Raw genomic sequence first — 18,569 nt, forward strand, 5'->3', positions numbered from 1 at the left:
ATCACAGCAGAATAAAGCCCTCTTTTCTCTCTCCACCACAGGCTTCGCAGCAGCAGTAAGCCCCTTTCTCTCTCTCATCACAGGCTTTGCAGCCACACTAAACTCTCTTATCCCCCTCCCTGGCAGGCTTCACAGCAGTAGTGAATATTTGGTATGGGTATGGGAACAGGGTATGCTACTTAAGTGGTATGCAGTTCTTGAGGAGCAGGCTTAGTTGGTATGCCATTTCGGATCATGTTACACATGAACCACTTAGTCAATATGCTGTGTCAAATGGAGCATGTTTCGAATTATTTACTCAGTATGGCAGGATTACCTGTTGCACTCAAATAAAATTCTCCCCCTCCCCCTGGTCAGTTCAAATCCATCCACATTCACAGCAGAATAAAGCCCTCTTTTCTCTCTCCGCCACAGGCTTCGCAGCAGCAGTAAGCCCCTTTCTCTCTCTCATCACAGGCTTTGCAGCCACACTAAACTCTCTTATCCCCCTCCCTGGCAGGCTTCACAGCAGTAGTGAATACTTTTGCATGGTCTTTGAAATTTGTGAATATTTTCATATGATTTTTTATTTGAGAACGGTTAAAAAATCGGGGTTGCCACTTTTGGGGAATTCGATCCCGACCCCCATCGATCCAAGATGCAATTGACCCATCAATCAGTACACACAACCCAGACTGTGGTTCCCGCCGCCCCGGGGGGGGGGGGGTGGGGCAGGGATCCAGGTAACTTTGTGTGTATGTGTGTGTGCATGCATGCACAGGGGGGGAGGGAAGCTGCGAGAGATAGGTTTTTGAAACTTGTTATGGGGCTAAGACTTTGATTTGACTTTAAATATTTTACTATTGAACATGTAGTTTGGATCATTTTAGACAGCCATTGGATTTTTTTTTTTCACTTAACCTTTTTCTTAAAAGAGTTTTCAAAAACCATCAATAAGGAGCTGAATTTTCCACAAAAAACTACTCAGCTAATTTTTGTGCTCCCTTAACCATTTTTCTGGTGCTGGAGCAAAAAATGGAGGATAAAGCCTGAAGGCTTACTTTGGGCACGCGCGCGCGCCAGGGTGGTGGGGGAAGCTATGAGATAAAGATAGGTTTTTGAAACTTGTTATGGGGCTAAGACTTTGATTTGATTTTAAATATTTTAGTGTTGAACATGCAGTTTGGATCATTTTAGACAGGCATTGGATTTTATTTTATTTTTTTTCACTTAAGCTTTTTCTAAAAAGAGTTTTCAAAAACCATCAATAAGGAGCTGAATTTTCCACAAAAAACTAATCGGCTACTTTATGTGCTCCCTTAACCATTTTGCTGGTGCTGGAGCAAAAATGGACGATAAAGGCTGAAAGCCTACTTTGGATAAACAAAAGGTGGTTCTTGAAGCCTTCCCAATTTATAGCTAATTCCCTCCTGAAAATCAAGTTATACCTTTTAACCTGGTTAAGGGAACATGAAGAACAACTGTTTGAAAATGTAAACACATATCTTAAGAGATGATGATGATACTTCAAGCACTATTTTATGGTATGATTACTATAAATGCTTGGAAGCCTTCAACAGTGATGCACGACGAATGCGGTGAAAATGATGTTCTACTAACTCAGCAAACACAAATATATATAAACCAAATGATGATTAATTCATCTCTTACAATGTTAAATAGTCCTCACCAAATTAAAAAACAAATCACCACTTTGAATGACCAACAAATGATGACAATTGATTCTTCTCTTACAATGTTAAATACTCCTCACCCAATTAAAAAATAAAAGACCACTTTAGATGAATTGCTACGAACCATCATGATAATGTATACATCTGGCAGAATTTCTAGACCTCAGGCATGCATAAATCGACCATCATGGATTCCCCAACACTACTCTGTACAAATATCAAGGTTACAGCACTCCCTAGAATCATTAGCAAACTTGATGCATTATGTGCTTTGTCCACATTTTTAACCATTTTGTGAGCTTCAAAAAACCTAAAACTTATATGAACGTTAGACAAGGGATGAACATTCTTTATTCAAGAAAATTGCTCCATTGAACATATTGACATTGAGACTATTTCATCACCACAAATGTTCTCTGACAGATTGCTCCTCAATATACACCAATACATTCTTATCCATTTCTGCAAACCATGTCATACCAATGTTAGTCTTAACTAGAATTTTCTATTTGGAGACTGACACAAATTTCAGAATACTGTGTTGATCTCAAAGATATTATTACAGCCTAGAAAACTCTGAAAGCCCCTACTGGAAAAATCATCATTTTTTGTACCACAACAATATTCCATTTTGAAAGTCCTTTTCTTTAGGCAGGGATTTTTTTTTTTTTTTTTTTTTTGGATGAAGGGAAGAAAGAAAGACTGCAATCAAGAAAAAAAAAAGTAAAAAATAAGAAACAGGGAGGACAAGATATTCTCCCATTAAAATAAGTAAGCAACTAAACAGGAAGAAAATACAGAAGGTAGAAAGAAACAAACCATTTCAAGAAAGTAAAGCCACCCAATCCTGCTGCATGTCTTCCAAAGAAACATGCCAGAAGAATCCATCAACTGAACAACAAAGAGACGCCAACAAGACCACTCTGCTGAGTCTGCTCCAAAGCATATTACTAGAAGCCGCAAACCCTTTTGACTGTCTGGCAATTCTTTGCATCCAAATGCACTAAATAATAGCCAGAACAGTACACCTCCATAGAACTTTCCTCTCCTTTCTCTTACCAAAACCTCCAAATGTAGCAATACAAAAACAATCCAACAAAGCCAGGTATACCCAATTTACTCCAAATATCCCAAAAAAAATTATTCTTAAGTCCCCAGGAGAAGAAACAACATACAAACAAGTGGGAGCAGGTCTGCTGAAGCAAAGAACACAAATATCGAGAAGTAGGACCTTGTTGTGTCTTCGATCCAGGAAAAGGCCTTGATTTTGAAGGAACTTTAGCTTTCCAAATTAGAGAAAAGAGCCCAAAGGATATGGATCAAATGAGAGAAAAATATTTGCACGAGAAATCCCAAAAAGAATCAAGACTTTAAACACATTTATCAATCCACACCTGAGCATAAAAAGAATCAAACATGTTAATGGTTATTTTGGTCATCTGGCATTATTATTATGTGCTAGTGTTATGATAATAAGTGTGAGTTAGTAAGGGTATTACGGTCATTGGTATGTACTTTTTGACATTTATTATAAATAGAGGGAGAGAACTATCCCCGTGATCAGGTTTTTCAATTCACCAAATACTTCAACATGGTATCGAAGAAAGATCCAACTAAACCCTAAGTGCATATCAAAACCAAATTCTCAACCTCAAACCAAAACCAAACCCTAAACTTCAAACCTGCTGCCCACTCAGAAACTCAAAGAAACCCTTCATATCCTGCAAAAACAACCGCAGGTACACACACAGCCTGCCAATATATTGACAAATGAAATTTCATAGCCATGGAGTGCCCCACTTGCCACCATGCGCCAGCCTGAAGCCAGCTCTGACTCCACATGCCAGCGCATAAGAGGTTTTTAGCAAGTTTTCTGTTCCAATTCTTTCCAGAAATATTTGATTTCTTCCATAGACCATAATATCAAGTTGCTGGTCATGTTTCTTGTTAAAATATTTGACCTTTTTCAATAGTTCACACATGGCAATTCATTAGTTGCTGTTCGGTATTATTAAGGTGATCAGCTGGTGTTTTGTGACCATGGCAGCGCATGTAGGCTAATTTTTGGGGGATGTGGCAGTATACAGTCCGGTATCTGGTTGTTGGTGACTCATTCGTGGTTGATTGAATGGTTGATCTTTTATGTGGTTGTTTCAATTAGTCTAGAAGTTCACCTTGTTTTGTCATTGGTTTCGTTTGTGAGCATTGGTACAGAGTCTGTGAATCCCAAGAGCATTTTGTTCGCTGCATATTTCTGACTTGCTGCCGTACCAAAGATTGTTTGTACATTGGGATGGCATCCCCAAATCCCAAAAGTGTGTTTCCCTCGTCAGTCACTTGTTCAGGTGAATGGCATACTATAACTGTCTCAGAGGAAGAGTATTCAAGGTTCTTGCAGTATCAGACATCCCAGCAAGCATCTCATCACATTGCATCTTTAGCACAAAAGGGTAATCCTACAGTTTGTATGTCATCTGGCATCTCTCCCACTAGTCCCTAGCTTATCAGCTCTGCTGCTACTGACCATATGACAAGTGACACCAACTTCTTTTCTAACCCCCAGTATTCTAAAAATCTATCGAAAACCCTTGTTGATGGCTCCGCTATTACAATTAAAGGATAGGAACAGAAAATCCTACTCCTTCCATCTCTCTGTCTCTTCTATTTTGTACATCCCTATATCACCCTTCAGTCTCGTGTCTATTAGTAAAATTACAAAGACACTATATTATTTTTTAACCTTCTTTCCTGGTTCTATCATAATTCAGGATTTGAAGACAGGGAAGATGATTGGCACATGATTTGAGGCTAGTGGACTTTACCACTTTGAGTTGCTCTATCATCCTATTGCTAGCAGTGTCGCTACTACACCACATCAAATCCATTGTTGCCTTATAGTCATCCGTCATTAGACAAGTTAAAACAGCTAGTTCCCACTTTGAGTTCTATCATCTATATCTAATCTTGTGTGCGTCTTTTCTTCTTTTCTTTTTTTTTTATAGAAAAAGAAAATTTCATTCATAGGAAGAGAATTTACACCAGGGAGAATGAGACATCTCCCCAAAGAAGGCCTGGAATTATCCAGTAAAACCAGCTAAAAAATACCAGAAAAAAATAATAATAAATTGCCATTCTCAAAATGTTCTTCCAATCTCCATGTAATTCGTGGACACAAATTCACCTGAAAAAACCCAAACAAGCACACCACAATGCGGCTAAATACTGAATTTTTCCCCAAACCAGCACCCCATTTAATTCTTCCCATTAAATATCCTTGCATTACGCTCCAACCATAACCCCCATAAAACTGTGAATATTCCATACTTACAAAGGACTGCCTTGTCCTTTCTCGTACAAAAGCCTTTGAAAGAAATAGCTAACTATTCTCCAATCGAAGAAGGTCAAAACCAGCTCACTCCAAAATTACGAAAAAGCATATTCCGAAACCTCCAAGAATAATCATAGTGCAAAAGAAGATGAGAAGCCATCTCTGAATGTTTGTAAAAGAGCAGACACACATCGGGAAAGAGAGCCTTCAAAGGTCTCCTAATCTGCAGCAAGCTACAGGTATTAGTTATATCAAACACAACCAACCAAGTGAAAGCCTTGATTTTTGGAGGAGCCTTAGCCTTCTAGATGAAACGATAGAGTGGGAAAGAAGAATTCGAGTGAGTCGAGAATTCGAAAAAAGATTTACAAGAAAACACTCCCGACTGATCCAAAGACCAGGACCAAATTTCCCTCCCCAATGAAAGATCACTCCCGTTCAATCTTGAGTATGTGTCTTTACAATTAGGAAAGCATCATCAAGTTCCCTTTGCTTCCCAAGTCAATAAATGGACTGTCTGCACTTCCATGTTAGTCAATTCCGATGTTTGGGATCCTAGTTGTGTCACATCAAAGTTGGGTTTTGGTACTATGTCACATTTGTCGATGACTTCTCCAAAATGACTCGGTTCTATTTAATGAAAGATCATTCTAAGTTGCTTAATATCTTTTGTGCCTTTCGTTCTCAAATAAAGACTCAGTTTGATATGCCAATTAGGATACATCATAGTGATAATGCTCCAAAGTACTTCAATACTCAATTCATTTCCAATATGACTAACTCTAGTAGAATCCATCAGTCATATTGTGCCCACACTCCAAAACAAAATGAAGTTGCAGAGCAGAGAAGTAGGCATATTCTTGAGCCAATTGAGCCCTATTGCATTAAATGAATGTCCCCAAAATTTTTTGGAGTGGAGTCATGCTTATTGCTTGCTCTTTCATCAATAAAAGGCCATCTTCTATCCTTGGTGGTAAAATCCCAAATTCAATTATCTTCCATAAAGCTCCTTTATTCACACTTCCTCCTCATATATTCAATAGTATGTCTTTAGTCCATCTTAAGTCCAGGAACTAATAAATTGGATCCTTGTGCTATCAAATGTATCTCTATGGACTTTTACTATAGTCAAAAGGGATATCGATGTTATAGCCCAACTTTACATTAATTATTTGACTCTATTGATGTCGCATTTTTTGAGTCTGCACTATACTATTTTGATTCCTTAAGTTTTGTTGACCTTGATGAGTCCCTTCCTCTACCTAGCCTTCTAGATCCTAGCCTATTATCTCTACACAATCCTCCTATATCTTCATCCAATTTGAGTCCTTGTTGCTTGGGTTGTCCCATTTTGCAAGTGTACACACAAGGACTCAAGGGAGGAGAATCTCCTCTAGCTTCCACTTCTACGCCTCTAGTTCCCTCATCAGATGATCCCATTTCCCAAGATGTTGATCCTTTATTGCTGTTTTAAAAGGTAAACATGCTTGTACCCAATATCCTATCTCTAATTTTGTTTGTTATGATTTCTTGTCACCTTCATATTATTGTTTTGTTAGTACTCTATCATTTTTTCCTCTTCCAAAATCTGTTTCTGAAGCCCCATCCAATTCTGAGTGGATGACTCTAATGATGAAGAGATGCATGCACTATAGGATAATAATACTTAGGAGTTGGTGCCTCTTCTTCCTAATAAGTCTATGGTTGGTTGTTGCTGGGTGTATACCATGAAAGTCAATCCAAATGGTTTCATGGCTCTATTGAAGGCATACCTTGTAGCTAAAGGATATACTCAAGTGTATGGTTTGGATTATTAAGGCACATACTCCTCAGGAGTGAACTTGCTTCGGTACGTTTATTCATCTCCTTAGCCACCACCTATCATCAGCTTCTACATAAGCTAGATGTGAAGAATGCTTTCCTACATGGTGATACCCAAGAGGAGATCTATATAAAGCAACCACTTAGGGTTGGGGGTTTGTTGCTCAAGGGGAGCCAAGCTCAAATTTAGTTCAAGAAATCATTAAAGGGTTTAAAACAATCTCCCATAGCATGGCTTGGTCAATTTAGTGCTATAGTACTTGAGTTTAGCCTCCGACAGTGTACAATTGATCACTTTATATCATCATACTTCATCCGGCATGATTCTGCTTATTGTATATGTGGATGATATTGTGATTATTGGTGATGATAATCAAGGAATCTAGGACCTAAAGCTTTTCCTCAAAAGACTTTTGAGGATATCCAAAACACATCTGAAAGAAAAATTAAGATCCTCTAAAAGGAAAATAGTATCATCCACAAGAACTGATGATGAGGGACCACCATTCCCTCTCTCCCCACTTCCAACCCTTTCACATCCCCCTATCAACAGCCCTATCCACCATTCTACTCAACACATTGGCTACTAAAACGAACAAAAAACGAAAAGTGGATCACCTTGTCTAATACCTCTCAAAGCCCTAAACCAAGCCTTAGGTTCCCCATTCACTTTTATCAAAAACCACACATTAGACAAAAAACCCCTCAACCACCTACGCCAACGCTCACCAAAACCCTTTCTCGCAAAAAATTTTAACCAAAAAAACTCCAACTTAGTCTATCATAGGCCTTCTCAAAATCCAATTTAAAAATGAAACCCTTCTTCTTCCTCCCATAAATATCCTTCACCACCTCGTTAGCCACCAAAATAGCATCTACTATTTGTCTTCCCCCCACAAAGGCATTATAAGCTGTAGAAATAGACTTATCCAGCACCGCACTCAACCTATTAGCTAGAACTTTGGTGATGATCTTATACACACTAGAGACTAGACTAATACGTTTTAAGTCCTCTACCTTAATGCATCTAGATTTCTCAGGCACAAGGGTAATAAAAGTGGAATTAATGCTCTTGCTCAGCCTCCCCTTCCCGTAAAATTTAACAAAAATTTTAGGCAAGTCATCCTTAATAATATCCTAGCAATCTAGAAAGAAAGCCAAATTAAAACCATCCAAACCCAGAGCCTTATCCCTGTCTCCTCATCAAAAGTTTTCTCTAACCAAAGCATTATCTCTAGAAATAGGATTCCACTCTAACCCCTCAACAATCAATCTCCAAGCCTCCTCCTCAAATTAGAGATTTTCATAGAAATTAGAGATCTCAGAAGCAGTCTTATTAGGATCTTTAATAATTCTCCCTCCCCCCATCTCCAACTCCCTAATCAAATTTTTCCTCATCTTTCCATTAGCAAGCCTAGCCTCTCTAGCCCAATTGCTTCATCTCCTAATCTAAACCTCTAGCAGCACAACCCTACTCTTAGCTTTATCCTGTCACCTTTTTGTTTAACCATAGAAAACCTAAAATCCAAACCCAAACAGAGTGCCTATCATTACTTCCTTTCGAAACCTTAGATTATTTCTGTCATCGAGGGAATCCTCTTTGGTCATTGGCAGCAAGATTTTTTCACTTATTGAGGATGCAGCTTCTTTCAAGATAATCGAAAAAAGTGCCAAAAGTTTTTTCATTTCTGTTTATCTTTGGAAGAAAGAAGATTAACAATTAATGAACTTAGGGCCTTCCTCTTTTCAGAGACTAACAACCCTTACAGCAGGACCTTCAAAGGGCCCAACAACTTCCTAATGTTTAGAATGAGGGCAACCCACCATGGGAGGTTCTTATCTCTAGAGAAGATTCCAAACAGTGGCTGATGTAGGACAAGAAGTGGGTATTTGGATGGATCATTTCAACCCAATTTGGACGCATAAGTCAAAGAATAGGTCAATGGTTTATTGGGTCCCAAACCCAAATGTGCTTAGCTAGTAATTATGTCTATTTAGTTTGGTTGTATTAGGATTATTTATGTTGGGGGCTTGTTTGTAGTATTTGTGTATTCTAGGGGTATGTTTGTAATGTAATGTAATTTTAGGGGTTTATATGTAATTTCATATGAAGGGGCTTTCTCATAAATAGTGTGTGAAAGATAGGAAGTTATTGTTGATTTTGAATTTGAGAAGTGATCGTGAGTTCTACCTTGTGTCTCCTCTCACCTCTCTCCCCCTTCCTCTCTTCAATTTCTTCTAATCTCCCCTATGGCTGCAGATCCTTGATGCCGCCCCTACATCATTTGGTATCAGAGCCCAACCACAATCCCATTTTTCCATTTCAATTTCCTCATCTTTCCTTTTCACTCTTTTTCTCCCCACTCTTCTTCTCTTCTTCCTTCTCCCCACAGTTCTGTAACTTCTCTCCCCGTCTCTGCTGCTTCATCTTCTTCTTTATTCTTCCTTCCCCCTCTCGTTCTCTCTATTTCTCTTCTTTTTTCTCTCCTTGATTTTTTTCTGCCTTAAAATTTCAGTGAAAAAAAAAAAACAGTTCCAAACAATTTCAAAAATTCGGTCATGTCCCCAATTCTTCAAACACCACTTTCCAATGAACATCCTGTAACACCACCCATTCCATTGGAATAGAAATCACCGCAACCATTCCTCTCAAAATTTTGCTGTCTATCCAGTTGTGAAGCCCAACACGCTACCTGAAATTTTCCAGTCGCTGACCCCTTCAAAATTCATCCTTGTTGGAGTTGTTTTGACACACCACCACTACCATTCAACTTACTACCATTCAACTTACCACCATTCAATCTACCATCTCCCAAAAAAGCATCCTGAAATTTTCCAGTCGCTGACCCCTTCAAAATTCATCCTTGTCGGAGTTGTTTTGACACACCACCACTACCATTCAACTTACTACCATTCAACTTACCACCATTCAAACTACCATCTCCCAAAAAAGCATCCTGAAATTTTCCAGTCGCTGACCCCTTCAAAATCCATCCTTGTCAGAGTTGTTTTGACACACCACCACTACCATTCAACTTACCACCATTCAATCTACCATCTCCCAAAAAAGCACCCACGCCAATGGCACACGTGCCCCACATGCTGGCAACCTGCAAGTGAGAAACTTTTAGAGTATTCTCCTATTGCCAGAATCAGGAGAAATTGGTCCTAGCCCCAAGAGTTTGGTGTTTTCTCCTAGGAATTTGTTATGCAGCATGTTATTTTGGTTCTAGACTTGATCTTTTTGCATGTGTGATAATTTGCTATGATAAATCAGAAATTCTTGCTGCCAGCACTAAAAATCAGGTTCTATTGCTGCATTTGTGAGTTTTCTAAGTGAATTAATTTCATTTCTACGTGATACTCAAGATTAAAGGTGACTTGAAGATTGTTCTTAAATAATTGAGAGTGAATTTTGTGGTTTGCATGAACAATTGAGACTTGTTCACAAATCAATTAAGAATCCTTCGCAATATATAATTGCATCATGGTGACCGATGTTGAATTATCTGCAAAGGTGGAACTGTTATCCAATAGGGTGAAAAACATGGAAAATTGGAGACTATTACCAATGCTTTGAATAGGCTAATGGCCGAGTTACAGCCTTGGGTAAAAGGCCCATGGAATTTTCTACCAAACAAGATAGTGGAATAGCTGTTGTCCCTCATAATTTTGAGTTGTGTGAAGGCCGAAATAATCATAAGGGAATTACACTATAAGTCTTAGATTTTAATGGTGATGGTTCTCCTAATGAAGTTGATGATTTGTTGTAAATGAGGCTATTGGCTGAATCAAAATTGAAGGGGATTGCTTGAATTTGGTGGAGTAAACAACAGGAGATCTTCAAAAGGAGTTTCGGCGAGATTACATGGGATGAGATGAAGTGATCCACGCAGGAGCAATTTGTGCCTCCCAATTATCAGCAGCGTGTTCATCTTTAACTCTTTGATTTGAAGCAAGAAAAGACAGTGACTAGAAGATTCTATTATTTGGCTACTCATGCAGACATAGAATGGAAAGAGGATGTGATGATAGCTTTCTACAAAAAAGGGTTGAAGCCAGCTATTACCTCCAAATTGCATGTTGTCTCATTATAGCTGGGGATGCAGTAAAAGTTGCCATTCAGATTGGGGAGGATATGCAACATAATCCTACTAGAGCTACCTCAGAGCCCTTCGATTTGAGAAGAATAATAGCGAAGTTGTACGAGAGAATCTAGTTAAGCAATTGGGTAAAGGAGTCCACAATAATACCATTGGAAGCCCCCCCCCCCCCCCCACCCTCTTCCCCGAGCATTCCAAATCAAATGCTGAGAGCCAAGCATCACTTAAATGATTTAAATATCAAGGTTTTGGGCATCGAGTTGCACAACGTCCTAACCAAGTCATGGCTGTTACAGAGAAAAGAAGAAGAAGAAGAAGAAGAAGAAGAAGAAGATGATGATGATGATGATGGAATTCAAATTGTTGAAGTTGAAACAGAAATCCCAAGTGACTTAGATGATGATGGCAATGTGAAAAACTGTTTAGTGCGTCAACATATGCTCTCTTCCCACAAGATGAAGAATAAGAAGATTGAGGCGAACTAACATCTTTCAAACTCATGTGATACGCCAAAAGCAGCTTTGTACTTTGGTTGTTGATCCTAGTAGTTGCACAAATGTAGTATATTAAGAAGCTGTGAAGAAGTTGAATTTGGAAGTTGAGCCTTATCACAACCCATACAAAATTGCTTGGGTGAATAAAACCAACTTAAAGGTCCATGATCGCTGCTTACTTACCTTCAAGATTGGTTCCATTGTGGAGAAAGTGCAATGTGATATCCTTTCTCTCCAAACCTTTCATATCCTTTTGGGTCATCCATGGTTATTTGATAGGAAGGTTAAGCATGATGGATATGAGAATTCCTATTCCCTCTCCATTGACAACAAGTATAAGTTGATGCCATCACGAATTCTCCCACTCACTAAGTGATGGGCTCCTTGGTACCTTCCTCAACTCAACGGAGTCGCATTCTTTTCAGAAGGAGGGAATTGACATAGGACGAGAAGTAAGAATTTGGATGGATCATTTCTACCCAATTTGGAGGCTATGTCCAAGAATAGGGTCAATGGTTTATTGGTTCCTAAAACCAAATGTGCACAGTTAGTTAATTGTTTAATTATGTGCGTTTAGCTTGCTTGTATTAGGAATATGTATATTGCTGGCTTGTTTGTAGTATTTGTGTATTCTAGGAGGGGTATGTTCATAATGTTGTAGTTTTAGGGGTTTATATGTAATTTCATGTTAATAGGCTTTCAAATAAATAGTGTGTGAAAGCCATGTTGTGGGCAGTTATTGTTCAATTTGAATTTGAGAAGTGAGAAGTAAAGATGAGTTCCCCTCATATCCCCTCTTCCTCCCTTCCCTTTCCCTCCTCTCTTCGATTTCTTCTAATCTCCTCCATGGCTGCAAATCCTTGATGCTGCTCCTGCATCGATGGCACAAAGTAATAAAGAAGGAATGGGTGGGATACTAGGGAAAATAGCACCGTCTCTCATGCATGCCCTTGGAAATTTGATTCACAGGTATATCGCTATTTCTTTCCTCTCATTCGTATCTCTACTAGTGTTGGGGATAGGGTTTGCTTTTGGGAAGATATTTGGGTCAAGTATTGGAAAGGATGAGAGGGGTCATCTTGCTAGTTGGGAGGCGGTCAAGAGACCAAAATTTGAGGGAGGCCTGGGCATCGGTAGTTTGGTTTCTAAAAAAAATTTCTTAATAGGTAATGGTTATGGAGATTCCCCCTAGAGTTTGATTCCTTATCGCGCAAGGTAATAATGAATAGGTATTGTATTCATAGAAATGCGTGGGATACTAAAGGAAGTAGCATTGTTTCTCATGCATGCCCTTCGAAATTTGTTTCACACATTTATGGCAATTTATTTCCTCTTATTTGCTTTTCTAATGGTGTTGGGGGCAGGGTTTGCTTTCAAGAAGATATTTGGGTCGGGTATTGGAGAGGATAAAAGGGATCATCTTGTTAGTTGGGAGGTGGTCAAGAAACCACAATCTAAGAGAGACCTAGGCATTAGTAGTTTGGCTTCTAGAACATTTCCTTAATAGGTAAATGGTTATGAATATTTCCCTTTGAGTCCGATTCATTATGGCACAAAATAATAAAGAGTATGGTATCCATAAAAATGGGTGGGATACCAAAGGGAGTGACACTGTTTCTCATGCATGCCCTTGGAAATTTGTTTCACAGGTTTACGGCTATTTCTTTCCTCTCATTCAATTTTTCTATTGGTGTTGGGGATAGGGTTCACTTTTGGGAAAATATATGGGTGGGTGAGACTTCACCTTGTGCCTTGGTTGTATAGACTTTCCTCTTTGCAGGATGCATCATTTTCAAAATTTTATTCTTCTAATGGGGGTCTTGAGTCTTGGGGCTTCCATTTTTTTTTCAAGAGTCTCAATAAGAGAGAGATTGAAGATGCACTTGCCTTTCGAATGTTTTGAATTCCCTATTCAATAGTAAAGGTGATGCTAGGCTTTGGATTGGGGACTGTTCGGGTCTTTCCTTAGAAGCATCTGGAATTTGGCTATCAACAAGGTTAACACAAACGACTTGCTTTAGATTAAGGGGCCTTATAAAGATTTCAATCCTGATGTTTGCATGATGTGTGACAAGGAGAGAGAGAGAGAGAGAGAGAGAGAGAGAGAGAGAGAGAGACTAATTACCATTTGATTTGCATTGTGAGTTTAGGAGAGTGTTGTAGAAAATTTGTTTTCTTGCTTTGGCGAGGATTAGGTGGCCCTGAAGACTGTTTTTGAATTCATATTGGTACAATCCTGGGGTTTTGGAAGGAAGAGGAAAAAGAAAAGGTTTTAGATTTGCGTTGTTTTTGCTATATTGTGGGCACTTTGACTTGAAAGGAACGCTAGGATTTTTAAGACCATAATACTCCAACAAAATTGATTTGGGAGAAATCTATGTTTTTGGCTAGGGTTTTTAAGGGTATTTGCTGTCCAACATCCAAAGGGATTGGAAGGCAGCATTGAATTAAATACTTTATTTCTTTTGTTCTTTTGTTGTTTTATTTCTTTTGTTCTTTGTTTTTTTGTTTCACTTTAGAGGATATCTTTTTCTCTTCTTCTGTAAATCTTCTTGCTTTAATGAAGATTTTTTAATCTATAAAGAAGGACGAAAATACAGAAGGTAAAAAACAAAGCAATTTAAGAAAGAGCCAGCCAATCCCGCGGCACGTTTTCCAAAGAAACATGCCAGAAGAATCCATTAGTTGAACAACAAAGAGAGCCAAGAAGACCACTCTGCTCCAAAGCATATTATCGGAAGTTGCAACCCCTTCAAATATTCTGGCATTTCTTTCCATCCAAATGCACCAAATAATAGCAAGAACGTCCGCCTTCAGAAAACTTTCCTCTCCTTTCTTAACAAAGCCTCCTAACATAGTCATACAAATTTAAAATTAAAAAAAAAAAAAAAAAAAAATCCTAAGAAGTTGAGCATACCCAATTTCTTCAAGTATTCCAAATAAACTATTCGAAAGTCCCCAAGAAAAGGTATAATGCAGAAACAAGTGAGAGCAGGTTTCCCCATTCCTGAAGGAACACGAATATCAGGATGGGCCTTGCTGGGTCTTCACTTGTGAAGTAGATCATTAGCATTGATTTCTCTCAAGGACAGCAGTCCAAGAAAAGGTCTTGACCTTCGAAGGAACTTTAGCTTTCCAGACTAGGGAATAGAGGCCAAAAGATTTGACATTAGGGAGATGAATCAAATGAGAGAAAAAAAGATTTGCATGAGAACCGAAGAAGAATCAAGATTCCAAACACATTATCAACCCCACCTGAACAATAATCAAGCACAATGGTCAAAGAAGCAAGCTCAATAGTTTCCCTCTCATTGAATTTCTTTTCAAAGTGAAGATCCCACGAATGCCCCCCCCCCCTCCCGCAAAATGAGGAATGCTGCAATAGGGAGACTCATGGAGATTAGAAAGATGAAACAAAGAAGGGAAACCAATAGCCAACGGCACATTCCGAATCCAACAGTCCTCCCAGAAACAAATTCTCTCCCCATTACACACTTTATAATGAATATTAAAGAAGAAAGATTGACAGATTTGTGACAGATATTTCCAACTGACAGATTTTGAGACAGATATTTCCAAGAACTGGAGTAAGTTGTATTAATTAAATAATTCCAGCAATAGCATCCCACCCATGGTCAAGTAAGACAATTCAACATTTTAAATTGTTGCAAATGCAATCTAGAAATTTGACATTAGTCATAACTTAGTCTATTAGAAATTATAAAATTTCCTAGATAAAGACTAATAAAGCTAGAAGAATGAGAAAAGAGGTAAGAAATAATGAAGTAATTGAATCACAAGAACAATCACAGGCCCTTGTGAAAATGCTGAGTCAATTTTAGAGGAAAGGAAAACCAAGTTTCCTATACCCTAAAGCCTAAAACCAAGTTCGCTAAAATTTCCTAGAGGACTGGTAAAGCTAGGAAAACAAGACAACAGGTGAAATAATTCAAAGTTACAAGAACAATCAAAAGCCACTGCGAAAATGCTTACAAAGTTTTCGAGGAAAGGAAAAACAAATTTTTCCATACCTGTTCTCCTCTTTTGTAATATTTCCTAGCATAGAAGCAATATGCAGCAACATCTTCCTCATACCCTGCATCTATTAGCCTCTGTTCCTGGGCATCAAACTGCTCTAAGTCTGATTTTCCTGTAGCTTGTCCATTCCCAAATGAACCAACACGCAATGAAGAGGCATGCATTTGAGTACCCAAATCTCCAAAGTCATATGTTTCATCTCCAGGTGGGGCATAATTAAATAAGTCCCCCACAGGGCACAAACATCCAGCATCATCCCACGGTATATGAAGTGTCCGGGAGGATATCTTCAAGCATAGATAATATACCAGTTTTAATTATATTGACTGCAAAACTAGAAATATAGAAGGAAAAATACTGAAAATAATGTAATTTTTATCATACCAAATGAAGACACAAATGGATGCATACTACGTATTCACATGGATATTATGTAGTATTATTGACTGTGTTTTCTCCATTTATTTCATTAATTAACAAAGAAATATGTTGAGAGAGGAAAGTGTGAAACAACAGTGATAACGTGCACTCCAGAAGCCAAAAAAAAAAAAGGGAAAAGAAGTAAAAGCAAAAAAAAAATACATACTTAGTCAAGCTATTCAATCTCTCTGCCTGTCAGTCAGAAAAATCTCTAAAGAAACCTCTGGTAGAGCAACAAAGAGAGGCAAAGTGAACCACTATAACCCAAACAAGAAGAGAGGTAGCAGATTCCTTCAAAATTCTAGCATTGTTGTCTAGCCAAATGGGCAAATTACCATGTAACCAAATGAGCCTGGGTACAAAAATATATCGCCTTAACTTTTCCTTCATCGTTTTGGGTTGATGTCTCCATCCTGCCCTCGACAGGTTTCAAGTTTGGAGCATGAATGTCTTATGTACATTGCCTGTCCTACAACCCATTTGTCTGCATGAACTGAGCTAAAGTTATGGCAGAAATAGGAATAACATGAAAAGTACAACTGTACAAGATCGTGCCCATCATCATGTTTGAGTGGGCGATGTTAAGAATAAAGTCAGGGGTACATAAAGGAATGCCCAAACCCGTCCATAACAACTGGCACTCTATCCAATAAGTCAAATAAGTAACTACCTGCATGGTTTTCGTAAGGAAGGAGTTAGGAGTTTAGGAATGCACGTTTTCTAAACATGATCTCCCAACATTTTTGAGTGACAGATATTGTCCCATACCCCACCTATTGGGACCTAGGCTCAGTTGTTTGCTGTTGTTGTCTGTTCTTTGACATTGCCAGAGAAACACTTAGGTTGTGGTGTTGAGTTTCCATTTCACATGACTAGATTCCGTATCCTTGTGGCATACAACAAGAAAAACAGTAAAAGAGGATAAGAAAAATCTAAGTGCCCAGAATGAATGATTATAAATATGAATCGAACTTGGAATCTTGGTAGAACACTTCTGAAAAATGCTGGTTCAATATATTATTATATTTAACAGTAAGTTTTCTAGCAGGACCACATCCAGATCGCCCATCCAATGATTTCACTAGGTCATGGCATTTTACTATTCTAACAAAGAGGTAGATCAAAACTCACTGTTGCAAAAGCCCAAACCCAAGCCTTGAGAGTTTGAAGTTGAGGCCTGATCCTAAGTTTTTGCATGAGGGCACTAGCTTCTTCCCACTCCAATTTAACCTTCAATGCAGCCTTTTCTGCAGTCCAAATAGCATCCTCCACCTAATTGTGGTTCCAAATATTTTAGAAAGATTGCTAATGTTTAACAACAGTCATAGATTAAAAGAAAATCCTTATTTCTATAAATCATACTTTTTTTAAACAAATATTAAATCATATAAATAAAATGTAGCGCAACCAAGAACCATATACATATTTAATCAGATACTAAACCTGCAGAGCTTGCATTTCACATTGACCAAAACTCGCTAGTAGGCCATAACTGCGCGGCAGCTGCATTAAGTAAGGGTAGCAACAAGAACTTTTTCCCTTGTCCATTTCTGCTAATAAGCATACTGCCAAAATCTGCCGGAAAAATAAATAAACAATCAATGCAGAGACAAGTTTCCAAACAACAAATCAAAGGGACTATAACAAAGTTTCCACCACTTTGTTCCTAAGAAAAGTGGCACAAAAAGGTCTTTCTTTTCCTCACATACTCCCAGAAACAAATCAAAAAAAAAAAAAAAACACACAACAATAAAATCACTAACTCGAGGGAAACAAATAGGACCTGAGAAGAGGAAAGAGAAGCGTGTTTTTTGACAGTGAGTGAGAGATTCTCATCTTTCAACAGGTTTTCCCTGGTCAATAAGGCCGATTTCGGAACTCTGAGAATCAATTCTCCTTTTCTAAGATCACGAACAGCAGCCAAACCTCTACTGCAGCAAAGCAAAAACAAGGGAAAGAAAAAATGTCATCTAAGTTTCGGTAATTGAGAAGAAAATGAATTATAGAACATTAGGGATGAGAAAGAAGGTGAGACGTCGTACCCGCCTGCGTCAGGGAAATTTGAGACCGACAGAGTATGGCCCAAACAGGAACTAACAGGGATTTCAGGTTCGACGGTGTTGGTGGACGAGTCAGAAATTCCCAACTTCGCCGCCCATTTCAGAAACCTCTCGAGGTGATTTTGCTGCTCCAGTTCCATCATACCTCTCGTGCAAAGGATCGGCCATGGAGCATGAGAGTGGGAGGCGTTCGGGTTCTGGTCGGGGCCCCGCATGAAAAACCGGCAGTGTTAGCGTTACCGAACCAGGACTAACTCCAGTTTGCCGGTTCATCGGTTCAATCACCCTATAGTGGTTCAAATGAATCAAGCAGCTCGCAAATAGCAGGTTATGAGCTCGTTTGACCTCTTACAATATATAAATAAATATTTTTGAAATTTAATTTTATGACTTAACTAATAAACAAACTGATATACTCAAAAATATATTTACTAGAAAGGAAGAACGACACAAAAATATATTTAATAAAAAGGACGAACGACACATTTATTAGAGAGATTGGTTACCAAACTATACTTAAAACTTTCACATAAATGCTTATAAAATCTCTGTAATCCCCACAAGCGCAATAAAATATTCGTCAATGTCGGACTAAAAGATGGTCAACCTCCACCATTATAAATAGGGACTTG

At 38.5% G+C, this 18,569-nt stretch overlaps 1 protein-coding gene across 2 annotated transcripts in view; it reads right to left on the reverse strand.

Moving 5' to 3' along the window:
- Positions 1-18,216, reverse strand: part of LOC131160256 (protein SET DOMAIN GROUP 40) — a 36,883-nt gene extending 18,667 nt beyond the window's left edge. Inside the window, exons 1-5 of one of the 2 annotated variants that reach the window (XM_058115708.1) lie at positions 17,920-18,216; positions 17,661-17,808; positions 17,321-17,452; positions 17,009-17,149; positions 15,451-15,744 (exon numbers count right to left, since the gene is read on the reverse strand). In XM_058115708.1, the coding sequence (XP_057971691.1) occupies positions 15,451-15,744; positions 17,009-17,149; positions 17,321-17,452; positions 17,661-17,808; positions 17,920-18,152 (948 nt within the window). In that variant the 5' untranslated portion in view covers positions 18,153-18,216. The remainder of the gene's footprint in view (positions 1-15,450; positions 15,745-17,008; positions 17,150-17,320; positions 17,453-17,660; positions 17,809-17,919) is intronic. The other variant, XM_058115709.1, reaches the window with a different exon arrangement.
- Between the last annotated feature and the right edge of the window lie 353 nt (positions 18,217-18,569).

This window comes from Malania oleifera, chromosome 7 (assembly GCF_029873635.1).
Source record: "Malania oleifera isolate guangnan ecotype guangnan chromosome 7, ASM2987363v1, whole genome shotgun sequence".
NCBI lineage: Eukaryota > Viridiplantae > Streptophyta > Magnoliopsida > Santalales > Ximeniaceae > Malania > Malania oleifera.